The 26,998-nt window shown below is 41.4% G+C and overlaps 1 protein-coding gene across 1 annotated transcript in view; it reads right to left on the reverse strand.

The window, feature by feature from the left end:
- The window catches only part of IGF2BP3 (insulin like growth factor 2 mRNA binding protein 3), a 147,681-nt gene extending 129,715 nt beyond the window's left edge, over positions 1-17,966 (reverse strand). The window contains exons 1-2 of the mRNA XM_040260664.1: positions 17,243-17,966; positions 16,006-16,066 (exon numbers count right to left, since the gene is read on the reverse strand). Of these exons, the coding sequence (XP_040116598.1) occupies positions 16,006-16,066; positions 17,243-17,417 (236 nt within the window). The 5' untranslated portion in view covers positions 17,418-17,966. The remainder of the gene's footprint in view (positions 1-16,005; positions 16,067-17,242) is intronic.
- Between the last annotated feature and the right edge of the window lie 9,032 nt (positions 17,967-26,998).

The raw sequence follows: 26,998 nt of genomic DNA on the forward strand, positions 1-26,998 counted from the left end.
ATTTTATATTCTCTTTTTGAACCAAGTCTTCAAAATCCAGTGTCTATTTTACACGTACACAGTCTCAATTTGGACAGGCCACATTTTGACTGTTTGACAGTCACATGTGGCCAGTGGCTGCCCTAGTGGGCAGTGCAGTCCTAGAGGCTAAACTTCATGAGGGCAAGTTACTATCTTCTGTTTGCTTCTGTCTCCCAAGAATCTAAAGCAGTACCTGGCAGGTAAGAAACATAAAAAATTTTGTTGAATGGGTCACTTAAAAAATGTCAAGATCTCTAACACAAAGCCATTTGAAAAAGAGAACCTGATGGAGAGCTACCAAGGTTTCTCAAGCCAATAAAAATATAAGGAATGGAAAGACCTGTGAAATATTAATACTGTGAAAGGTCCTTGTTATATTTAATTCTTGAAAAGAAAAAAAAAAAAATCATTGCCTAAGAGAAGAAAAGTACCTCTCTGGAGATATGAACAAAAGTAGTTATTTTCTAAAATTAACTAACTTATATAGGGCAAGGAAAGCTGGCTGAAATGTGTCAGAGGCTCGACTCTTCACTTGGCCTCCCTTACAAGAAAAAGTCACCACAAGCTTCCAGCCTCAAAACATCTCAACTGCCAAAAGAAACGGTGATGTTGCTCTTTCATTCTAACAGTTAGGTCTCTTTAACATTTTAGGAATAACCAAAGGTTATACTGAATAACCAAAGGCTGTTCCTTTTCTCAGGCAAGACTTGGAGTCACCATGTAGGGTTCACTTTGGTTTGAGGAACTTAAAGCCAAACTGTGGTTGCCCAAATGTCCACACTCACTTCATTTTGCTCATGCACACTTAAGTGCTCCCTAATTATTTAATAATCTTGTATACACCAAGACTTTTCTTTCATATTTAGTTTCATGTATTTTTTTTCATCTTTTTTTTTTTCTCTTTCACACTTGTTTTTCACAGACTGACTTGGGTAAAATTCCCTATTGAGGCTAACATGTCATGGAGCTGGATAAAACCCTCACTTTCTCTTGCCATCTGTTGTGTTACGATGTAAATACATATTCACACGAATACCTAATCCTAATAATTTCAAACATCATACTCCCCTGTAGAGCACCAATTCCCAATATACAACATGTGGACTCCTGGGGGTCCTGGAGACATTTTCAAAGAGGTCCAAGAAGTCAAAACTATCTCGCTAAGATGCTATTTGCCTCTTTTACCATTTTGACATTTGCCCTGATGGTGCAAAACCAGTGGTAGGTAAACTGCTGGCACCTTAGCATGAATTAAGGCAATGGGACTAACCTGTGGTAGTCGTAATCACAGGCACTTGCAGTATAACCAGTTTCTTTTTTAAATTTTTGGCCACACCAAGCAGCATGTGAGGTCTCAGTTCCTAGACCAGAGATCGAAGCCCTGACCCTTGCATTGGAAGGCAGTCTTAACCACTGGACAGCCGGAGAAGACCCTTGAGATTCATTTTTAAATGTCCTTAATAAAGCAGTAAAAATTAATTTTCTTAAGTAACCCTTGAGAACATATCCTGTGAAAACCTATGTGAAGAGAAGGGCTGTACACAGAAAGTACTTGGGCTACCTAATACGGTTGTCTGCAGAAAAAGCACTGTGTAACAGTGAACCACTCACTTTTTTTAATGGAGCACCATTTTTACTTGAAATAACAATAGACTAACGATAGTTACTAAGCTTCTCTGGTGGCTCAGATGGTAAAGAATCTGCCTGCAATGCAGGAGACCCAGGTTCAATCCCTAGGTTGGGAGATCCCCTGAAGAAGGGAATGGCAACCTACTCCAGTATTCTTGCTCAGAGAATCCCATGGACAGAGGAGCCTGGCAGGTTACAGTCCATGGGGTCGAAAAGAATCAGACACAACTGAGTAACACTTTCAGTTTTCAACCATGGTTATTAAAGATTGAGTGTCTGATAGACATTTTCTCAAAAGAGAACAAAACCAGCCAGTTACTTCAGCAAAACTAATAGCATTTGTTGCCAATGACCGAATTTTAAGCTTTTAAGTAAAAATCAGAACTTCAGAAGACTTATCTACCACCTAGAGCTTCTACAGTTTCCCAATACTTCAAGATCAAAGTGCAAGACAGACCAATAGATTTTAATGTAAGGAAGAACAAAAAATATTTACTGGTATGATTTCAGGTTCCACAATGCAACTAACTTTTAAAAAATTCCACTTGCAGAGTTTTAGTACAGGAACAAAAATACTCACAATCATGTAAAAAGACCATTAAAATATTCCTTTCCTTTTCTAAGAGTTAATCTATGTGAAGTTAGATTTTCTTCATATATTTCAATCAGAACAATATACTGCAACAAATTGAATGCTGAAGTAGTTATGAGTGTCCAGCTGTCTATTAGGGCAAACATTAAAGAAATCTACAAATATTTAAAGCAATTCCACTTTCCTAATTTTTATTTTGGCTTTGGATGATGTGGTCACCTTATTGGTGAGACTGCTAATGTGTGACTTAACAGTCTCCCACAATACCTAACCTAGTAGAAAGCTGGCTTTTCTGTGACAGCTTCACTTTTATTTTTGTCCTGTTCCTTCTGCCTGCCAATGCTGAGCATGAGCTCTGCTTTCTAATGCTGTTTCTGATTGTCCCTGTCACATTTCAGGGACCTGAAATATACCTTTGTTCTCCTCTAGTCTGCATTACTGTACTTGTTCAGTTCATTCATTGGAGAAGGAAATGGCAATCCACTCCAGTACTATTGCCTGGAAAATCCCATGGACAGAGGAGCCTGGTAGGCTACAGTCCATGGGGTCGCAAAGAGTTGGACACGACTGAGCGACTTCACTCTTCACTCAATTTTTATTTTGGCTTTGGATGAGTTTATTTTGTTACAAAAATCTATTATTATGTTTATTATAGTAACATATATTACAATATACACACTATGTATTACTCATTTAAAGTAATATGAAACAGTATTCAGTTGATTTCTAATACAGTGTGTGCTTGCTCAGTCCGTTTGACTCTGAGACTCTAAGAACTGTAGCCCACCAGGCTCCTCTGTCCATGGGATTTCCCAGGCAAGAATACTGCAGTGGGTTGCCAATTCCTTCTCCAAGGGATCTTCCCAACCCAGGGATGGAACGGGCATCTCCCACATCACAGGCAGATTCTTTATTGCCGAGCCACCTGGGAAGCCCTCTACACAGTATATTTCAAGAAAAAAAATAAAAGCTCTTTGAGGAGCCTCAGTTTTTAAGTATCGAAGAATCAAAACCAAAAAGTTTGAGGACCATTAGAATGAAGAATAAAGCCAAAGATTAGCCTCTCTCCTCCTCAGTCACTTATTTGCAAAGATAACCAATCTTTTTGGTGGGTAAGCTTCTAGCCCTTTTCATGCAAATGTGCCTATGAAAGTTCCACCCCCGCACCGCCAAACATCTATCTTTTAAGAGCTATACCATACATGCTTTTTAATTTATTCTTCACATGTCAGCATATTTAAATTTATATCACTCTTCGTAAATGCTAAGAAATATACACTGTATAATTTGTCCGAGTATGGTATATTTTCTTTGAGAGGACATTTATTTCCAATTTTCTATTAAACAATACTGGGGAGTGAAAAAAATGTCTTTTTAACAAAGACCTAACAGTTAAACACTGTAACATTACTTCAAAGTGCTTTGAAGAAAGAAAAGCAGTTCTTGGTTCTCTTCCTCCTTTTCAAAAACCGAAAGCTCAAAAATGAGTAAACGCAAAACATCCCAGACAGCCAAATTAAGGCTAAGCATCTTTTCTGCTTGGAAAGTAGACAACAGTGGAAGTTCCAGATTATCTGATAATACCTATTAAAATGTAATAAGTAAAATAATAAAACCTGAAAGTCTATCTGCACATACTTTGGACTTCTACCCAAAGACCTTTTTCCCAAGTCCTGCCTAGCGATTTGAGCTCCTTTACAATACTGTTCATTACAACTATACTTACAGACCACACAACTATGAAGACTAGGTTGTATCTCATGATACCTGAAGGATATTCACATTTTAGTTCTAACAGATACTCCCAAATAGCATGCCAAGAAGTCTTTGCTGTATGAATGCCCATACCTACACACACTTGCCAATACCAGTTATTATTAATCTTGTTCATTTTTCCTAACTTGATGGGGGAAAATAGCATTACAACTGGCATTTCCCTAATGATAAGCAAGATAGAATATCTTCTCCTAAGTAGATGAGCCTTTCAGGTATCCCTTTCTAAACTGCTGCTTATCTTGTGTACATTTTTGTCATATGTTGCCTACCTTTTTGAAATTAACAGGAGTTTATTTCCTACCCTTTTTTGAAAATATGATCTCTCTTTAGATAATTTCCTAACTAAAACATTTTAGAGATTTCAAGATGTACACATCTAGACCTAAAGTACAGACTCTTAACTTCCACAATGCTTTACTCATACTCTACAAAGAAGTGTCAAACACCTCCATGTATCAGTAGCAAACCATGGGATTACACAGAAATAGATACACTCATCTCTTATTTTCAATCACCACTTGTAAACACACAAGCTTACTAATATGAAACAATACTACTTGTGTCAGACACTCCATGAAGTCCTTTCCACACATTATGATTTAATTCCCAACAACCTTGTACAATAAGGTTTACTGTTCCTATTTACAGATTAACTTGTACAGTAAGCTTATCGCTCCTATTTACAGATAAAAAGGCAGGAGGAGAAGTGGACGACAGAGGATGAGATGGTTGGATGGCATCACCAACTTGATGGACATGAGTTTGAGCAAGCTCCGGGAGTTGGTGATAGACAGGGAAGCCTGGCGTGCTGCAGTCCATGGGGTCGCCAAGAGATGGACACGACTGAGTGACTGGACTGAACAGATTAACTGAGAAGTCCAGAGTAGCATCAGTTTGCCAGGGAACACAGAGCTGAGCAAGGATTCAAACTGATGTTTGTCTGACTGCAAGCAAGAGATCACTGATCCTCCCAAAAGTGTGCACTGCTGCCTCTAATTTTGCTCAGTTAATAGCACATGCACATTGAAGGGTCTCATTTTTCTCCAAAGGTTCATTACATCATTTGAGATGTCATAATAAAAATCAAATACTAAGCGCTATAATCATCACCACTGATTAAAACTATGACTATCATGTGCTAAGTCTCTTCAGTCGTGTCTGACAGTGACCCCATAGACTAACTGTAGCCCGCCAGGCTCCTCTGTCCATGGGACTCTCCGGGCAAGAATATTGGAGTGGGTTGCCATGCCCTCCTCCAGGGAAATCTTCCTGACCCGGGGATCAAACCCACGTCTCCTGCATTGACGGGCAAGTTCTTCACTCAACCTTAAAAAAAAGCAGCACAGGCTCAGTCAGCCTTACTATAGTGTTCCTAGTCCTCTCATGATTTACCCAAATCCCAGTCAGAGGGCTGGGAACAGCTCCATGTCCATGGAATGATTTGGGGAACAGCTGTTTCCAGGAAGCACTTATAAAGTAAAAGCAGTTCAACATAATCTCTGGTGAGCAGATCCCAAAATTAACCCCCAAGCATCGAGTCTTGCACGAGATGATCCCAAATAACCATCTGCTAACTGACATAAACTGAACTGAGTGAGCCCCTAAAGTTGAACACACAAAGAATTAGAACTCCTGAAGCACACCAGCTGCTCTTGCTACCCCTCTGGGCTCAGCCTTCACCAACATCCTGCCTCACACTGGAGTCTCTCTAATTCCAAACAGCTTGCCATGCCCCCACACACACCAGGGTATTTCACACTTCCATGCCTTGGCTTCTGTTTCCCTTCTGCTTTGCCATCCCCACCGCACATAGCTTCAATTGCCTTCACGTGTCTTGCTCTTTGAACCTATCTCTGGCTGGCTGCACCAGCACTCAGCTAAGGCCAACGACCCGCCTATGTTTCTGGGGTATCCCATACATACCCGGTGGTGTATTTTACAACTTCTCTACCTGTAGAGATAGTAATCCACCTCTGGGATCACTGGCACAGTGAGCCACTGTTAGTGTTAAGACAAAAATATCACTGAGGAATTGAAGCAGAACAAAGTGCAAGACACTACACTCCATGTACTTTTCTTCAGAAAAAGAAATGTGTTCTTTCTAGCCCCTGAAATCTAGCATGGAGCTGTCTACCAGCACAGGTGCTCCATCTACGCTAGTTTAAGAATTTTTATAAGCAGTAAGGAATGAATCCATTTCTGAAACTCAAAAAACTGCAGCAATAGGTAAATTTGCAGACCACAAAATAGAGAAATTAAAATGTTCAACCTCACTTATCTCTCCAAAGAAAAGCAAGAGCTTCTCCATTTTTTCAAGAACAGCTGACTTTTTATAAAAAATCAGCATTTGGGGATCACTAGAAAAAACTCAGTAGTCACAGCTCCAACAGTTTTAACATCGTCATAGGTTCTCTTTAAATAAGCTCTCCAGTACTCACCTGGCTAGTTCAAGTGGTAAGAGGAGTAAAACTTTGTTTTGAAAACTAATTTTCAATCAAATTTCTCCTCAAAATATTACTTGGTAAAGCTCCGACTGCAAAAAGATATTGTTAAGTTTCTGGGGTAAAATCCAAAATTCAAGTTACTAAAACAACATAAACCCCAAGTAATAAGTTAGCAGATTTGGGGCTTTGGGGGGTCAGCATGTGGGATGTGGGATCTTAGATCTTAGTTCCTTGACCAGGGACTGAATCCAGGCCCCTGCATCCTAGGCATGGAGTCTTAACCACTGGGCCACAGGGAAGTTCCAGTTATCAGAATTTAATCTTTATAGCTCTGACTTAATTTTTACATGCAAGGGACACAAATGAATCAGGACCTAGACTTGTGAGAATCAGCACACCATCCATGTAGAAAGAATAAGGCTGTTCCTAAAATGATACAGCCCTCCATGCTTGAGCTTTGACCAAATAGTCTCTCTGCCCAATTCATATTGAACAGCTCTTTGGTTGTCAAATTATGACTAACTGTATCAATCAGTAAATTTAGCATTTTGAATTTTTTAACTGGAGGATAATCACTTTATAATGTTGTGTTGGTTTCTGCTATAAAGTAACGTGAATCAGTCATAAACATATGTCCCCTCTCTTACACCCCCTCATCCAGACCATCTAGGTCATTAAAAAGCACCAAGCTGAGCACCCTGTGTTATACAGCAACTTCCCACTAGTTATTTTACATTATAACATATGCTTCTCTCTCAATTTGTTCCACTCTCTGTCCCCATGTCCAAAAGTCCATTCTATACATCTTTATCTCTATTCCATTTTTCTAGATTCCATTTATACGTGTTAAGATATGATATTTTTCTCTTTCTGGCTTACTTCACTCTACATGACAAATTTAGTGTTTTGAGTGGAGTACTTCCAAATTTAAATGTGCATGGCTTTTGACAGCAATTTCCAGTCTAAGAATTTACCTTATAAAAATATTCAAGTAAAAAGAATATCCAAGAGTCCTATGACATACATATACTCCTGGTCAGCTGAAATCACTATGAAAAGAACATTTAATTTGTTGCACTCCTATGCAAAACGATGCAAAACTGCTAGTTTAAGGAGAGTTAACTATTTGTACCTACACTGAAGATTCTTCAGGATACACAGGAAAAAAAAAACAAAAAAATAAACAGTATGATTGGATTATTAAAAAGTGTTTGTGGATACATGTATAGGAGAATTTCTGAAAAATAATATACTAAATTACCAAATGTAAGACCTGGGAAATGCATGGGAATGGGGAGGATTAAAGAACAAGTATTTTCACATTTTCATAATTCATACATTTTAAATTAATTGACATGTACACATTTGTGAGAATTTATTAAGATGTTTAATATTTAAATACTCTATTGTTCCTAGGTTATACCTTTTTTAAAAAAGTAATTCATGCTCAATGAACATAAAAACACAAAAGATACCACCCAAAGATTTCTACTTTTATGAGCACACGTCCCAGAACAGAAGAAAACTTTTTCTTATTTCTGTTATTACCACCAAATAATATACATCTAGCCTTCACATTTCAACATCAAGAGGAAACACAACAGCTGATATGGGTGTGACTACTGGGTGATGCTTTATATACCTCCCCAGGGTTCTATAAGGCATCTTTTCCACACTAACCTCCCAGATTTGATTTCCCCATCCTGAGACATTTAACATCATGAATTCAGAAAGGAGAGGTGGGATTCAAACTCAGATATAACATTCTTCTGGCTACACCCTTCTATTCAACAAGAGCATGTGAGGCAGGCATCAGGACTCTCTTTATCAAGAGGTTTCAGCATGACTTCTTCCTCCTACTTTCTTAATCCTTAATATTCTAAGTTTAAGAGACTTTTTTCCCCAAGGCAGGATCCTTCTAAACTTGGTGACAAACTGGGACAGCCAGGCACCATGCACTCCACAGAGGACACCTCTACATCCTTTTGTCACTAAAACACATGCTGTGAGTCACAACCACCTGCCTAGGATAAAGCCACAGCACCCACCTCTTCATGCCCTCTGTTCTACTCTCTTATCTCCTTAGGCCCCCTCCAACTTCCATGCCATTCATTTCTACTAACATGAAGCTGCTTTTAAAAAAAAAAAAGTTTCAAGGAAAAAGTAGTCTCATTTTCTATCTTAAAACAGGATGTCTGGATATTTTTATTCTGTAGTAAGCCTGGATTCCAGACTACCTGTATCTGTCCTTTTTCAAGACATTAAAATCAACCCTTCAAAGAAGCCAAACAAGATTTCTTTTTTCTTCAGAGACACCAAGAAAGTGTCTGCTCTGACTTGCCACTGCAAACACGATCAGGCTGCTGTGTAAGCTACTTTTTGAGGATCTGACCACTTTAAATGGGAGGAATGAAGACAGGGTAGAGTCACAGTTTGGAAACGGTTCCACTAATCAGTGCCCTGGGCAAGTTACTTCTTCTCCCAGGGCTTACAGCAAATACCACTGCGGTGCAGGGGCGGGGGGGACCCTATTGTGCTATCTCATTTTTATTAGTTTTCCTCTCTTAAAATAGTAGGCATTTAACACATTCTGAAAGCAGTATTCTATAATCAAAGGACTTGCATAGGCAAAGAAGTCTTAAAAAAAGTTATTCAGACCAAGTCACCTGTCTCAAAACCAACTACTCTAACACATCACCTTGTTTCAGTGACTTCTGTGGCCAAAGACGGAATTCATAATTTGAGGAGGTGGCTACTTTACCAAGGACCAGATTTTTTAATGTGCAAAAATGAGGGAATTGAGGGTACTCAAGGGTTTCTTATATTTCTTACAACTTCATTGTTATGAATAAAATACACGGAATGTTTTACTTATTCTAGTATACTAAAATGACAAAGTGATTGAAATATTTTAAACCTAGCCAATAATATTCATAAATATCGTGACCATTAGTTTCCAACATTGTCTTTAATCAAGTATTTAGACAAGCACATGGAAGCACTGGACTTTGTCTGCACCGTTTTGGAACCAAATGCGTACTAATAAAAAGCAGAAGGGGTTGTCTTTGAGAAGGCGAGCTCACAGTCACCCAAAGTGTCAAAACAGATGCCAGAGGGTAGGTCAACCATCACCACCATCTTGTCCACTGAGCAAGAAGAGGATCTACTAAACTGAGGAGCCTCTTCCATCTCTAGCAACTTATAAATAGAATATGCTTCTAGATATTTACAGAACATTAAAAAAAAATGAAAAAAGAGCCTAATATATGAATTCTGGAAGAGAGGCTATATTTCAGGTTGCTCCAAAATTCATAAATCACTCTACATTTATTTACAGCACACCCAGAAGGCTGAGACTTAACACCACCCTCAGTCACTTACTCATCCATCTAAAGCACACTCAGTGATATTCTACACAGCGGATTAAACTCTCCTTCTCCACAGGCTTTCCTCACTTCTCTCTCAGAAACAGTTCACTGTACTTGATTTCCACTAATCACTGGCCTCCTTTACTCTTCTCTGCTAGCCCCTCTTTTCGAGAGTTCCACACTTATTTCCTTGATGACCTAGTCCAATTCCATGACTTAAACACCATAAGCTAACAAAGCCTCTAATTTTTCACCTGCACTTCCCACCTTCTCTTGGGCTCCAGACCAATATATCCAACTATTAATATCTACTCAACTTCATCATTTCAAATTTCTAATAAGAATTAGAAACATAATATGCCAAAAAGTAAAGCTCCTAATTTCCACTCAAGAACCTATTTGTCACGCAATACCCTCTGTTTGGGTAAATGGGACCCCCTTCCACCCAATTGTTCTGGCCAAAAAACCTTGTCATCCTTCTCTCTTCAAACACCCCTCATTTAACCCATCAGTAAATTCTACTAGCTGTTCCCTAGAAATAAACAGAGACTGACCACTATTCACCTCTGAGCTAACACCATCCTCTCTTGCTAAGACATTGCAAGTCGACTGGCTCCCCATTTCTAGAGCTAAACACAATTTTCAGATATTTTATGCTCTAAGCATTTTCAAGCCAAAATGTACGTGGGATGCTTGTGGCTCCTCCAACTTGTAGAAGAACTACACAGATTGTAACCACCAATTCCTCCTCTCTGTACCTGCATGCCACTCTACCATTAAGTTCTTTCCATATTCCCCTGGAACCTGTGCTGGCCTCATGGCCTGCCTTAATCAACAGAATGAAATTAAAAGCAATAATGTGCCAGTTCTGCACCTAGCCTTCGAAAGGCCCAGCAGCTTCTGCTTTCACTAGGGGTAGCCAGCCAGGGGCCACTACTGAGTAATGAGATACCATATGGTGAAAGATGACCTGGACAAGCACCAAGAGGCCAGACATGTGAGTGCAGTCTTCTTGGATCTTTTAGCCCAGCTTAGTAAATGACCCAAAATGATACCAAGTGGAACAGAACTAACCACCTAGCAGACGCATATGATCACAGAGAAGCACAGTAAACTATCCTGGAAACTGTGGCTCAAGACAACAGCAACTTACTCTTCTCCAGGGGATCTTCCTGACCCAGGGATCTAACTCACATCTCTTGTGTCTGCTGCACTGGGGCAAGCGGGTTCTTAGACTTACACTAGATTTCTCAAATAATACCTCTCTAATTTCAAACTATTTCTTAAGCAAGTTAAATAGTCTTGGCATAATTCTCTAAAACACATAGTTTATGTACTATAGATTCCCCTTCAGGGCAACAGAATTCACATACTATACTGGTATTTTAACTGTGTGTATTTACCAATACCGAATACTTACCAAACAGCAGGTTCGGACCATGATAAAATACACAGTTTTAATAGAGCACTGAAAACTATGTTTGCAACCAGCTTCCAAACAAAACTCCACAGCCAAAGCCCACTAGTAAACATCAGATTTATGGGGCAGAGATCCTAACTAAAAATGCCAATTCTATCCCTTGGTCAGTGCTCCCACACTGCCACCTCCTGTCTTATGACTCTACAAGCCTGAATCAGAATCAACAGCTGATAAAGAAACCTCCACTAAAAATAGTAGACTCTTTCCTCCCAGACCAAACCAACCACCAGCGTTCCTGAATGGATAATTCACACTTTTCAAAATTACTGCTGGAATAGTTGCTGTCTGAATGCTGTTAAAGAATGTTAAAATGGAGCTGCTTCAAAATATACATCAAGGTGGCTCAACAGGTTTACTTTAATATGGACTCCCAGACGTACAACAACACATGAACTGCAGTGGTGTGACTCACAAAAGCCTTTGGAAGTTATGATGAAGATTGTGTCCCTCATGCTGATTGACCAAACAAGGTACAGGTGCAAAAGCAACTAAGCCGCCATACTACAGAAAAGAAATCCAAGCTCCTTACAGGGGAAAGCCCATCTCTCTGTAATTCCAAAATACACCTTTAAATCTTAGCTGGTAACTCACTTATTTCAAGCAGAACTCAAAACTCTGAACAAAGTATGCCCCTTGTTAGTTTATTATAATGGCGTTGGGCATGAACAGAGAATGTAAGTCATCCCACAAATCAAAAGGAAGCCAGAAACAGAAGCCAAGATTCTCAGTTCCCACTGGCTCCAGGCACATGTCATGTTTTCATAACGTCTTCCTTGTTATCACGGACAGACACACAGAAGCTACTTATCAAAATTTTTTTAAAAATCTAATACAGTGAGAAAGAAAAGCAAGAAATCTTTCTAGCTTTCTCAAACTGTACTGAGAAAACAACATGAAATCAAGAAAAATCTCATTGGCTACAACCACTTAAGCAGTCATGCATTACTGATCTTAAACTCTGCATTGCAAAGATAACCTTTACCAGCCACAAAAGTTTCCTAACATTCAGAGCCTTAGGTCTACAAATGTGTGAGAAATTTCCCTAATGCACAAGATTCACCTGGACTACCACTGATAACCCAGGAGCATCCCTGTTAAAACACCTTGGGGCATATCTTGTTAAAATATTTAGCATTAAAAACAGCTTTTAATGTCCTGAGACACCAGAGTCTTATGCCCTGGCTAACTGGCATATGGCTACTCCTGGCACCATCCTAGTCTATACTTAACCACTTTTATATAAAATGCAGCACTAGCTTTTACGTAGCCATTTAAAGTAAGATATATTTAAAACCCCAGTAACTTTTATACATGCTCTATCCCATTTATATGCTAAACACAAGATTCTAATATTGAAATAAGTTATCCATTTAACTTCCTTTCTTTAAAAATTATTTCAGGGAAGCAAAAAACAAAGATACTTGAGCTTAGGCACCACCATTTATTTTAACGGATCCTTCTGGAAAAATATTAACTATAATATCCCACTATTTTTTCTCTTTTATTCAAACATGTTTTTGGCTACATACAATTCTAATCAAGGTTAACAGCTAAAGCATGAGGAAGTTTAAGCTAGAAAAAGTTGGAAAATGTGACAATTTTCGTAATTTAAAAGTAGTGGAAAATAAACCACCATCCTCTAAGTTCCTCAGTGTCAGCGACTTTCTTGTTCCCTCTCCCATGCCCAACAGCCCACAACATAACAAAAGGAAATCAGTGCTATGTACATAAATATACAGGGGCACATACAAGGTCCCGCAAGACACCAGTGACTCTTCCGACCCAAAGTCAGCTATGGTCTTCCAAAGCCGTGACAATTTTCACACCCACCTTTCCCCCAGGGGTAGGGAGGGAAATTTTTTTAAAGCTTATACCTCCAGAGTGAAGCCAAGTCTTCATGTGTTGTATCTTTCATATTTGGAACAAAGAGTGCAATACTATCACAGGTACTCTATGCAATGTTCTCTTCATTCTGAATGCAGAGGAGCTCAAACTGAAGCACTGCTATAATCTCCCCGAACTGAGGGGTATCTGAATGCAGAAAAGCAACATTCCTTCCACATTCCCTTGAGACTTCAGTAATCAGGAACTAAGCTTGGTCTGAACCAAATTCTGCAATGCCCCTTCCAGCAAGGGTCCGCCTACCTCTCTCTGCTCCCTGTCAGAATTTTGGCCAGCCTACCACACGTCACATCACATCACCGATTGGCCTGCTCCCCTGTTTAGCTGGTACAAGCCCATTCATCCATCTCAGAGTGCTGCCATAAGCATTCTTCAGCCTAGGGTTCCCAACATGCCTTGCAGAGCAGGTATAAAGGTCACTGTTGCACATGTGGGTGTGCCTGCCTCAGATGCCCACATGATGATGGGATGGAATGCAATGACTGCTAAGCACAAAGAACTCCACCCAGAAGTCCAGCAGGCTCACCAGCAAGGACTGGTCTTCAGCATTCAAGTACTCTCATCAGTACCACCTGACCATCCTCTAGGTGCTAAGTATGTGGATCACCAAGGTGCCTTCTCTGCTCTCTCCCAAAGCCTATTCAGACAGTAGAACAGTCCAGATAAGGAAAACTGCAACACCGTTTCAAGGGTCAGTTAAACCCAAATTGTAATAGAGGTTTCCAGCAAATCTCCCTGGGCAGAAAAATCAAGTTCCATTATTGGTTTTAACCACTTCAATACAAGCAAAGGGCTTCCTTGATGGCTCTCTTAATAAATCAGTAGGAAAAAAAAAAAAGTTGTCTCTAATGTACTCACTTCTATTTACTTTGCTAGTAACACTATGGTTCAAAATCGTGAGCATTTCAATGACTAATGAAAATCAGCTAGAAAATTTAATCTACCTTGTTCATCAATGGAAGCTTCTCTTTAATACTTGCTGCCACTAATAACATTTTACTTTATGTGCTTTCTTCAATAGTTACTTGTTACTTTATGGCAAAGAGGCTGCTAAGTATGTTTTTAGGTTGGGCAAAAGCCTTTAAGAATAAAAACAGTCTATTCCAGGCAATGTTTTTAATTCCCTACACATGAGGAACAAACTCACACAAGGTTAGAGAAGGAAAATCAGGAGAGTAAGGCAAACTAATTGCATTCACAGGCAGGTCAATACATTTAGAGTTTAAGTTTAGCAACTCCTGAATGTTAAAATGTCAGTTCTTCAACACAACTATTTGCCTATTTCTTACTCGACATTTGAAGAAAATAAATAAGACACAGCGGCTAAACAAAAACCAATTAGAATTCGCAGAATATGCTTACATTTTTTCCAGTAAGGAAACAATTCAGACTACCTCTTTTAATTTTCCAATTGATATTAAACTGAGATCAACTTAGAGTTTGCAGTACACATTCTATTGTTTTAGATGCTTTTAAAATTCCATTCTGCTATATAAAATAATTTGACCACTACCAAAATTCCCAGCTAGAACTAAATCACTTCCCAACTAATCCTAATGAAAATTAAGTATAGTACATGAAGAGAAACCCACAAGAATCCCACAAGCTCGTGAACAAAAACACAGTTGGTGGAAATTATTTACATGGAAGAAAATTCCATCTACAAACAGGTTTAAGACTGACCTATTGGGTAGCCAATTCTCCAAGTCAAGCACCAGGGAAATATGCATATCAAACCCTTTCAGCCCTCCAGCATTACACACTGGCACCAATACCTAACCAGATGCTGCTCCCCCTCCGGCTGCTCTAGTTGAAATTAACTTCCAGTTTACCGCTGGACCACGCGTTGGGAGTGGGGGATGGGGGAAGGCAGAAACCCTAACCCCACTGGGCAGAAGCCAGCAAGGCACAGGCCAAACCCAGTACCCCCTGGGAGGAAGCAGGGCTTTTCCAGCCGGAGTCAGAGAGCCGGGATCTGGCCTGCTTGGGAGAAAGCAGCCATTTCTTCAAAACAGTCCAGGGATTAAAAGTCTCCAAACACTCTGTAAACTGACACACTACACATGCTTTCCAAAAAGTGCAACCCCTTCCTTGTTGAGGAAGCAAAAATCTTCAACCTTCTCCATCTCTTGGTGGTTTATCTACAAGCCAAATATGTTTTAAATTGAAGAGCAGGGTCGGGGGTAGGCCGGGAGACAAAGGCGGGTTTGCAGAAAACCCGTCTTACTCTGCAGGAACTGAAAGGCGCTCTTGGGCAGGAGAAACCCAGGCGTTCCCTCACGGGGAGCTCCCAGGGTAAAGGCAAATTCCTCTCCCCTCAGATGCACGCACGGCCCCCCCAGACTCTTGCCCGCCACCGTGGGACAGAGAAGAGAAAGGTACGCCACACCCGCGCGCGGCTGCAGCTGCTTTGCCTCTCCTACGGTTTCAGGTTGAAGGGTGGGGGGGGCGGTCACCAATTCCCACGGATGCCCAGAAACTGCCCTCGGAGACTCTTGATTTCCTGTTGCACCAACCTGACCTACTCTGCAGGAGAACATTTAACCGAAAGAGCTTCCTTAAGCGACTTTATATACCAGTATAAACAACCCGGTGGCAGGGCCACAGACGAGCTGTCTATTCCTACAGAGCAGTGTGCACACACACACACCTGCCAGAAACATAAATGCAAAAGAAAACGAGAAACGCCAAGCCACACAGCAACCCCAATAAGTGGAGAAGTTGTTTTCAGCCGTGTTCTCTCCTCCCAATGGCCGAGAAGGGAATCAATGAGAACATGCTAAGCAAGCTCACCTCTGCCTTTTGGGGACCGAGTGCTCAACTTCTATGAGTTTTCCGTGCAGTTCCACTTTACCTGCGGACACACAAGAGGAGCAGGACAGTTGGCCGAGTTGAGCGGCTCTCTGGGCCTCCTCAGACCCGGAGCGGCTCGAGGCCGAGACAGAAAGCGGCCCCGCGCGGGTGGGAAAGGAGGAATCAATGGGCAGAGGTCGGTAACACTCTCCCCGCCCTCCTCGGCCTTCCCCGCCCACGTCCCCCGAGACCCTAGCAGACAAACTCGGGGCAAAGGGCTGCGTGGGCTTTCCTCAGGTGGGGGCGCCTAGGCCCTTCTCCCGGGGGTTCCGGCCCAGGCCCGCCGGGAACGGGCTGTGAGTGGCGGGAAAGGCTTGAGGACCGCCGGGCAGGAGGCGCAGCTGGGCACCAGCGGAACCACGCGCGAGGGACGGCGCCCGCCACCCCGAAAGGCACGCGGCTCTGAGCGGGACCCAAGTGCATCCTTCCCCCGCGCGCGCCCGGCCAGCCTAGGAGGCCGCGGCCCGAAGCCCGGCCCCGCAGGGGGACGCGCTCCCAGGCGACCCCTGGTCGCCCGAGCCCACCTCCCCTGTAGCTCGTCGGACCCGGGAAGGTGGAGCCCAGAACCCGGGGGTTGCCCTCGCCCGCCTCCCCGCAGGGTCGAGGGGAGCGCGGGGCCGCCCGTGCGCGGCACCAGCCCGCGGCCTCGCTAGGCAGCGGGGTCCAGGCCACTTTGGAGTTCTCCCTCTGCCCAGCTCTGGGGGCGGGAGAGGAGGCAGCGAGTCCACCGCCAGAAACCCCCCTCACACACACACAGAGGGTATGGAAGGAGCGAGAATCAGGCGTTCGTTCCCGGCCCCCAAGGCCCGGCGTGCCGGAGCCTGGAGCACGCGCCTGGGCCCGGGCGGCGCGCGGGGCGAGCTTCCCCCCTCCCCGCTCCAGCACCCCAACCCCGGTCCCCGGCGCCGCACGGTGCCCCCGCTCCCCTCCGAGCCCGAAGCGGGGTTTTCTGGACAGCGCGCTCGCCCTCCGCCCGCAGATCCGGGCGGGGGAGGGGAGCCGCGGGGCCGGGTAGGCGCCCCGGCTGGGGGAAGGGCCCCGACCCGCGCGTGCGGGCGCCCGGGCCTCGGCCGCTCTCCGCAGGCGCACCCGCACCCGCCCAGGCCGGGGCCCGGTGCGGACAGCACGGTGTGGACTGCCGCGAGCCCGACCCCGGCAGGCCCGGCCCGGGGCCCACCTGAAAGCGCCTCGATGGCCTTGAGGGCCCAGCTGTCGTCCGGACAGTCCACAAACGCGTAGCCCGTCTTCACCAGGAAGGGTCCCGACACCGGGATCTTGGCGTCCTTGAAGACACTTTCTAGGTCCGAGGCGACGGCGTTCTCGCTGAGGTTTCCGATATACAGTTTGTTCATTGTGAAGAGTGGTTGTTGCTTTTTAAAAAAAAAAATTAGGAGAAAAACGAAAAATTAAAACCACCCACAGCGATGGATGGATCCGGCGAGTTCCCCTCCTCTTCTCGCCGTTAAAATACACAAACACAGTAAGAACCAAGGACAGGAATGAGAAGCGAAAAAAACCAGATCCGAGGGTTCCTGTTTTTTCCTTTTCTAGGTATTAAAAGAAAAAAGAAAAACCCTAGCGACAACCCAAACGCATCCAGAGTCTTCCTAACTCGGAGGAGGAGGCGGGATTAGCGAGAAAAAGGAGGAGAGGAAGGAGGGGGGAAACTACTTTTTGTCTTTTCCTCCCCAAACCCTCTGGCATCGACCGACGGACTGTGAAAATATCACACTACGAGAGGGCAAGCACCGCCTCCCCATAAAAAAAAAAAACAAAACCCAGAAGGGTGACTGGCAGGAGGGAGGGGAGAAGGGGTGGAGGGGAGGCAGGCGCAGGAGGCGGAAAAAATCCGCTCCGAGTGTCCGGCTTTTTGAATGAGCCACGTGTTCAAACTACAAATCAACGTCTCACGTGAGGAATCCCAGCGCCTCAATTACAGTGGGTTTCGCAGGAAAAAAAAAAAAAAGAGCTAGCAAGAGGAGGAAGAGGGGGAGGGGTAACGAGATTGGGCGAAGGACCCTGCGCAGAGGCGGAGAAAGAGGGGCGGAAAATGCTAAAGGAGCCGCAGCCGTGGTCGCGGAGGGAAGCGCGGCTGGGGGAGCCGATGGTCACCACAGAGTTCAGAAAGGGTTATCTGGTCGGGGCGGATCCTCCAGGAGGGGAGAGGGGGCGGGAGGAGTATTGATTTTTAAAAAAAATGTGATTGGAGTGGGGGTGCTAATTAGGCAATCCCTCGGCTCTATTTACCCGAGTTTTAAAGACTCGATTTTTAAAAATAGGTAATCAAACAAAGCCAAAGAGTCACAATTCCGAACTCGCCTTGTGGCTTCGATGACAGAAGTGTAACCTCGGCAAACCGCGAGCACCTTTCCAGGGGTTGGCGGGGACGGAAACGCAGCAGGGGGGGGGGGTTGGGAGGGAGCCGGAGAGGCGGGCCGACGCGCCCCACCCTGTGCACCCTTTGCTGGCGCGGGCACCGGCAAAGTGGGGCGGCCCCGAGCCAGGCCGGTGGGGGGATGGGAGCCCGCGGCGTCCTGGGCGGGTGTCTGGGCGACACCTCCTCCGCCTCCGCCTGCGCTCGCGGTGGCTTTGGGCTTCGCGTTTGCTATTGGTTGCGCGATTCAGAAAAGGCTCCGGGATCAATGAGGCCGGGGGCGGGCTTGGCCACCGGTGGGGGAGGGGAGCGCAGGGGCCAAGGTTTCTGGCGTGGGGATGGGGGCGTCCCGGGCCTCGGAGGCCGGAGCAGAAAAGTCAAAGTGGGAAAAGTCGGTATTTAAACGGAAACCATTTCTTCCTGTAGTTTCCAGAGGAAGAGGAGGAGTGGGGTAGGCTGGTACTTTTATTTAAAGAATTTTAGTTGGAGAACTTGGGACTCTTAAAACAGGAACACCGCTCTGCGTTACCCCTAAGTGGTAACTTGTACTTGAAAAATTGCTTAAGTCTCTTTCTGCTGCTTTTCTGCCTGCATTTGGCCATTATAACCATTCATAATTTCCCCTGTATGTAACGAGTACAATGGTGGGCGGTGGGGGAGGGTCTGGGCCCGATGGAGCCTTTCAGGGCCAACGAAATGAGGACTGGAGGCGAGGAACACGGAAATGAGTGCTGGGTTTCTTTTCGAAATCGCCGAGAGTCGTTTATTGATTTTGTCCTCCACTCAAAGGCTTCATTTGCACCAGGATTCTTGTGGTATATTTTTAACAGGTATTCCATGGAAAAGAATGTTTATTTCTTTTAAATGATTGCAATTATATATATTAATAGGATGGAAATTTAAACAGTCTTTATAATCACTTAATACTCTTATTAGAAAAATGTGTAGTATAGAAAATACTGTTTACACTATATTATCAGTAATTATGATAATTGATAAAGTTCATTTCTTTTGGTCAAACCCATACATTTAAAGATGTATGTTTTCCAACTGAAAGATGAATGGAAAATTATTTTTTCAAAATGAGGGGAATGGTTGTATGATATAGAGCATTTACATTTTTTCTTTTAAAAAGAACTTACAGTTTTGTGTTAGAAACCGGAAGGTGTCAGATCATCCATTTTAAATGCAACTGTTCTTTTTAACAGGTTTTTCTTTCCTGCCAAGCTAATCCAACTTTTTAAACTTAAACTCACTTTCACAATATTTTCATTCATGTTTAATTTAGTGAAATGTTTTTACTTTATGATATGGAGGGTGTAAACATGTTCTTCAATGTTTACAACTGTATTATGAGCAGTATCTTCAAAGAACATTTAGGTGGTGAAATTTTAAATTTATGGTTATAACTTTTTAAAAAAGCTTATTTTTCCTTTTCATATTTTTGAAAAGAGAACCTTCGTTCCAAGAAAGAAAAAAACACACGTATTCTTTGATTGTCATATTCAAAATGTAAATAGTAAATTATAAATTTTTATTTACCTGTTGCATGTGATTAAAAGCTATTTACAGAAATATACTTTTCATCCACTTAGTAATATTTGCTTTTCTTTAAATTTTATAAACTAGTCTATTGATCATTTAAGTTTTAGTAATTTTTCATAACAATTTTATATGTTCAGCATGCTTTCAAAAATCAATTGAATGGTGCCTTCTGTATTGTTGACTGTATTTGCTCTTACTAAAACTGAGACCTAAGAAAATATCTACTTCTAAATCATGGGATAAAATGTTTATTTTCCATAAATACTAGTCCATGCCTGTCTTTCACTATCAAACAAATCTAACAGCTGGGATTTAAAACAAGTGTGTGCAGTTTTGATGAAATATGTTGCTGAGGCGCTTGTGAACTTAATTTGTGTATTATTATAACAAACTGGATACTCCGTCTAGGACCTTAAAAATATACACTAGTTACATAAGCTCAGCCATCAAAAAGGGAGTTAAATATAGCCCACTTCATTTCGACTCGTCCATGCATTTGAGGGATCAGTAATATCAACGGCTGAGTAAAAAGAGCATGGGTAATTTTTTTTTTTTTTTTTACTGACATTTCAAGTGTAAAACTACCTTCGGTGGATTTTCAAGAATGATTATAAGGTTAATCTAACTTCCAGTCTTAATGAGTGTCACAAGAAATTAACCGTGTGTATGGGCTACTCCAAGTTCTTTCTGAAGCAGCAGCAGCTCCTAGTAAATATTACGTCCACGAAGGACTCCCACCCATTGTATGTGCTCTGATGCTGTTGAGGCTTTCCAACTGCAGCCTATTTACTCTTTGGACAGCTGCACCTCCTCCTGATCTCCTGACCTGAAGGCAATAAAAATGTTTCTAATGGGTCAGTGTAATATTAAAGGAGAAAAACTGTGTTTAGAAGGTCGGTTACCGCTGCTGTATCTACAGGTTATGAGCGACGGCTTAGCAGGTAGAGTAGGGGGACAGGGCATTCTTGTTGCTAACCCCAATTCCCGGCTTCCTCTGAGACCAGCCCAGAGCCGAAGTCCTTAAGGCGGGTGGGCACGTAATGCCGCGTCGCCTGGGCCTCATAGAAGGTATTTTTTAACATACTCTTGTTCCTTCGAACAGCTCTCCTGGACTCTGATCTGTTAAAACCAGATGCATAATAATTAGAGGTAGCCTGGCTCTTCCCTCTCCGGAATATGCCTTCAGTGATTTTTATTTAAAATAAAAGATGGTGCCCTGAGAGATGTTTCCTTTTCCCCCCTGGTTCTGCCGGGAGAAACTGGGCGGGATCCTTGCAGCCCACACTCGGGAAGATCCTTCGTCGGCCGCTGCTCGCTCGGAGGCCCTAGACCACCCGTCCGCCCTAGCCCCGCCGCGGGAAAGGCGCCTTCTGGCTGCGTCTGGGATTCGGTCCCTGCGCGCGGAGCCGCGTGGACGCCTTAGACGTGGGGGCCCAGGCAGGGGAGCCTGTGTCCCCCTCGCCGCACTACCCGACCTGAGCACTTCCCTTGCCCGCCGGGGCGAACCTGGCAGCGTGTTTGGCGACCCTGCCGCACTTCCGGCCTGTTTCCAGTGTGAGAGGGGCTCATCGGAGCTGGGGGATGTTTGGTACCCACGGAGAAAAATCGCAAGGAGCAGTCGCTGAACCCTCTGCCTCTGGCCGGGGCGGGGCGGGGCAGTGAGAGGGGAGCGCTGGGCGCGCAAACGCCGCTCCGGGGAGGAGTTTCGCGCTCCTAGGGGCCGGCTCGCCGAGCCCGAGTTAGAGCAGCCGGCGTGGAGAGAGACGCCGCCCCTGGCTGCGGAGGGGGCAGGGGGCTTCTCTCACCCGATTGGTGGACGGAGGGAGCCTATCACCGTCGGCTGCCGCCGCCGAAGCAGTTTGCTGGTTTCCATTCATTGGCCCCCGAGCCACCCTTGGATTTCCATCTTTTGTGGCGCGAAAATAACCCTTTGCTCCCTCTCATTGGTTTTGTTCTTGTTGAGGGGTGAGATTGGCTTCCCCTCTTACTTCTCTCATTTTTCCTGCCCTTTAACTGTGAGTCCAGTCCTAACCCCCAAGGAGAAAAGAGGGAGATAACTGAGGAAGAATGAAAAATAGTTGTGCATGTGAATTCCGCCCCTGTGGCTGACCGCGTGGTGCCCGCTGAGTCCCTTCCCTTCCCCCAACGTCCAGCGTCCGGAGGTCGTAGGTTTGCTCCTTGCTCCGCCGCTGGAGCCACATCGTTTCCCTGCTCGACTCCACCGACGCTTTAGAATTTATACGTCTTTTAGTTAAATTAACAATACGTTTCTAGGTGCTTGATTTTTCCCGAGCTTCTAGAGAAATCTACTTATTCCGCCCCCTCATTTCCTAACCCCCTTTGTGGTCCACAGCGTTGTTTCATACAAAACCAAACAATCCCCTCCAAAAAAAGCAAACGAAAAATTCCTGGTGAAATCAACTCTACGGAGACCACGTTTTCGTTAAAGCTTCCCTAAGACTAAAGAGCTGAGACCGACCTTGAAGAATTAGCGATTTCTGTAGCTGAAATGTTCTAATTTTACTGACGTTTGGTGGAAACGGTGAGAAAAAATAAATATGAATTTATCTTGGAAAAGTGCAAAACAAACGAATGATCGTGTTTAATTAGATTAAACGAAAAAGCTACCAGCAATAGTGATGTGTCCTAGGTAGTAGTGTGTTCGATATATTTGTAATTTATACATAAGTTGCTATTGGTCTCGAAAACATTGAAAATCAGAATTCTGATCATTACAGAAGAGGGAAGTATGAATTTGTTTGGTATATCTAATTCCATAACAGGCTTTTCAATTCTCTGATTATTTAAAGAAAAGGGAATATATCAGAAATATAACAATAATTTGTTTACAGATAATTTTGTGGTTCTTTTTAAGTCTTGACAAAATACTTGATTTGGTTTAAAACTAGTAAAACGAAAATAGCCTAGTAAATATTTTAAAACTTTGAGAGAATTGGCTGAAATCAGAGGGTTCAGATTTTTTTACTATATTGTTAACTCTTAGCTAGTAGTCAAGTTACATCATCCTCTAAAGTTCATTTGGAAAAACTACTTAGTTCTGTATTTTTTTTTTCTCTTTTAGTCTCTTAAAACTATCTAATTGAAGGAATATAAATATAAACTGTACATGGCAATTTATATTTTAAAGAGCAGCTCTTGAAAACAAAATTTTAAAACTGACTTAATTAGTAAAGAAAAACTTTTAAAATGCATTTTGTTTACATTTTGTATGATTCAACAACATTTCACTAACGTGGTTAATACTTTTAAAGTTGTCATGTAAAATTATTTCTCAGAAACCAGAGTAACTTAGAAATGGCTTACTTTGACTTGAAATTAAAGCTTAGAGACTAAATTAGAGTGTAAATACTGAAGATTACAGAGCTAATAATTTATATAAATCTTAAACAGCTAAGAAATTTAAAATATGAAGATACAGTTATTTGTAAAATGACCCTAGATTTTGGTTTATGTATTGTGTAATTATTGTATTTTGAAAATGATATAGTAAATTTCAATTGTTAAAAAAAGTTCCAAAATAATCTGGACAAACCAAAACTCTAAAACCTGAGCTATTTTCAAATGTTTTCTCGAATTCAAAGATTTATATAACCAATATTTTATTTAAGAAAACTTTTTTCTGGTTAGAGAACTTTATTTCTTTTTTTAAATTTTCAACTATTAAGTCAGAAATCGGAATTTTCATCTATCTGGTAACTTAAAACGTAATTTTTAAGCAGTAGATAAACATGATTCCTTTTATTGCAATTATATTCTTGTTTTACTGCTTCACATGAGTGAAACTTAAAAAAAAATTCATTTATTATTACTACTCTAGGGGGTAAGGGGATGAAACTTTTGGTGAAAAGACTCTTTGGCAATTGATGTGTATATAAGCTTTTTCAGACCAGCCATAGGAAACAAAGAAGATAGGCTTTTGTTTGTGGGGGGAGGGGTATAGGGAGGCTGAGAAGACTTGGATATTTAAACTTGTTTCTTGGTTGCAGCTCATTTATCCTGCAGGTTTTCCTGCTAAGGGTGTAAGATGGTAGTAGAGAGAAAATGTATTGACTAATGGAGTAAAATGGGACAGTAATCCAAGCATGAAATCCCACTGGAGAGAACAATAAGAGCCTCCTCTCCCCACTAAAATAATCCGAAAGCAAAGCACATGCTGAGGTTATAACTAGTTCTCAGCATTTTCTAACACATTTAAAAGACACATCTTAGGTTACCATTTTCACATTGGGACCCTTTGTTTTCCTGACATTATTTTCCAGAATCCCATTCAAAGAAGAAGAAAAATAAAAAAGGATTAAAGTTCCCTTAATGAAACAGCAGACTTCATGACATGTATATACATATATCTCAGCTTTAGAGATAAATTGATGAAGCCCTCATGCTGTCTGTAAATCAAAAGTTAATTTTAAGATTTAATAAGGCAGAGTATATTTATAAGTTCCTTACTTGCAGGAATGATGTCAGATCATTATCATTTACACTTTGAGTCTTTAAAATTCATTCTTTCTTGAGTTCACTTTACATTTTGATCCTGAGCTGCTCTAGCAGGATGATTCCAGCTTTCAAGATGGAAGCAGCAGGCTAGGTGAAGATTTTATTATTGTTTCAAAACATCTCAGCTAAAATTCATCAGAACCTGAGAACATAATATACAGCAGGGGGAAAACAAAAAACAATACCTACTCTAAAGCTTTTATGAAAATTGTCACTATAAAGATTTGTCTTAAAGTTCATGCCTAACACACTTTGTTGAAACATTTAGTTCTTTTTTGTAGAAGGTTGTTTAAACATACAAAAGTTGGTGGTATTCTTTGTTGCTTTTCTCAAATGACTTATTTACTGATCAATTATTTTTAAACTAATAGTGCTATGCCTTCTCAAAGCCAATATTTTGCTTTAACTGAGGTTTAAATTTAATATCAGTAATTGAAACTGTTTGATAATTACCCCTTATTTAGTTTTGGTTTGGTTTGTGTCAGTCATTGAAGTAATTTTTCTATGTTTTAAGTTATTTTTCTTTGTAAACTGTTCCTATCTTATTGTAATCTAAAAGTATTTTTCCAAGACTTGGAGAAAAATTTAAATATAACTAAATCTTATTCTATAAAATACTGTTAAAGACATAAAAATGTGTATTATTTGATATAAGAAACATATTACTATTGAATATTTTCCATTAAGCTACCATAACTGAATGGTCCCTCTTTGTAATTCTAACCCATTCTAATTCTAATCCAGCTATCAAAAATTTAATTCATAAAAAGGATACTAACAAAGGTCATAAAAAACAACAAAAAATCAATTTTGTTATATAAAAAAGTGTGATTTCTGTTATACTGTTAACTAACATTTTGTTCTGAGACAATTAAATACTGAATGATATCACCATCTTTTGCTTTCGTTTGTTGAAAATTGCCCAGGATTTTGCTCCTTGATTCTGGTACCATATGCCTTATGGTAATTCATTTGCTCTTGCATTTCTTTCCTACCAAGTTTCAGATGCCATTTTTTGGGTTTGACTTAAATGAATGGCCACGCATAAAAAGCCAAATAAAAAGGTTCTAAAACTTTGGTGTAGTATACTATAGATGCTCATCTCTGGAAACCACAGAGATATATTCCAATTTTATTTTAATCCACAGCTGATATCATGACTTTGCAGATTAAATTGAATTTTGTTTTAAAAATTAATAACAACAAAAAAAGTTGAGAAAGTGTTTTAATCCAATTAGACAACAGGGTTAAAAGGTGACATTACTCTTTCCCCTCAATATCAACAAATCTTCCAGCTGAGGGCAGTTTTGTCGGGTAGGGAAGGTATGGAATGCAGTCAGTGTGTGCAGTTGGACAGGAGAACATATGTACATATTCCTGCTGAGAAGCTCTTTGTAGAGATTTGTGGAGTAAAGCAAGACAGAACTTGTGTTCAGTTCTCAAGTTGCAGGTTAAAAGAAGCAAGGTAAGCACTGTTTTACTAAGTTTTGTCTTTAATCATCAGAATACTTCAGTATGATGCTTTTAACAGTGGGAAGAGAAGAGTAATAATACAGACTGCACTGGAATTAGGATGTCATTAGTACGTCAACATTAGAATTTAAGTAATACAAGTATGTTTGGAATTTTCTGTTTTTCTTTGTTATCTATTTTTTAAAAAATATTACACATAGTTTTAAAATATCAAATAACACTACTAAAACATATGTGTAATGAGTGTTTAAACTTATAGAATAATATCACATATTTTTAAAATGATAGATGTTCAATTTACTGAAATAATATTATCACAGATCCTTTCTGTCAGATTATTCTACCACTTCGTCTGTGCATATGATCCATATATGGAGGGTTCATTTTAATCCAAAGTAATAGCATTATTTGAGAAAATATCCGTAATTTTAGAAAAAAGCCAAAGGTATGATGTGCTGTTACTGTGAAAACAACAATGTGTTTTGAAACCTATAGAGAGGAAATTCAGATTTTAAGTGAATTTTTACTTTATTATTTACTGCATTTTGTCTGTTTATTGAGGAATAGGGAAACAGATTAAACTGTTTCTTCAGGGCTGACCACCAATCAAGTTTTAAGTGGCTATAAATAAAGTATGTTGTTTCAATCAGTGATAGCCCCTTCCTATTACTATTCTCAGAAAAGTTTCTCTTTCCTTGATTACTAAAGATCCCTAAATTATTTCTTTACAAAGTAGGGGGAAACTCATGTTACATTAGGATAACCAAATATTTTTAACACTTTGAGCTTTTGACAGATGAAGAATGACCACTGCTTTTTAAATAAAACAGTGTCTTTTGTTGTCATAAGCGATGTACTTATTTTCTTTCCTTATCTTTATCAATGTTCTGCTAATATAGTAATAAGCTGAATTTACTCTCAGATGTGATAGTTAATGGAAATAAATATATTACAGCCAAAGTGCAGAGAAAATATATAAGCAAGAAAAAGATCAAAATCAGCATGTCTTGATTAAGCTAAACATTA

Source organism: Oryx dammah, unplaced genomic scaffold (genome assembly GCF_014754425.2).
Source record: "Oryx dammah isolate SB20612 unplaced genomic scaffold, SCBI_Odam_1.1 HiC_scaffold_18, whole genome shotgun sequence".
In the NCBI taxonomy this organism is placed as follows: domain Eukaryota; kingdom Metazoa; phylum Chordata; class Mammalia; order Artiodactyla; family Bovidae; genus Oryx; species Oryx dammah.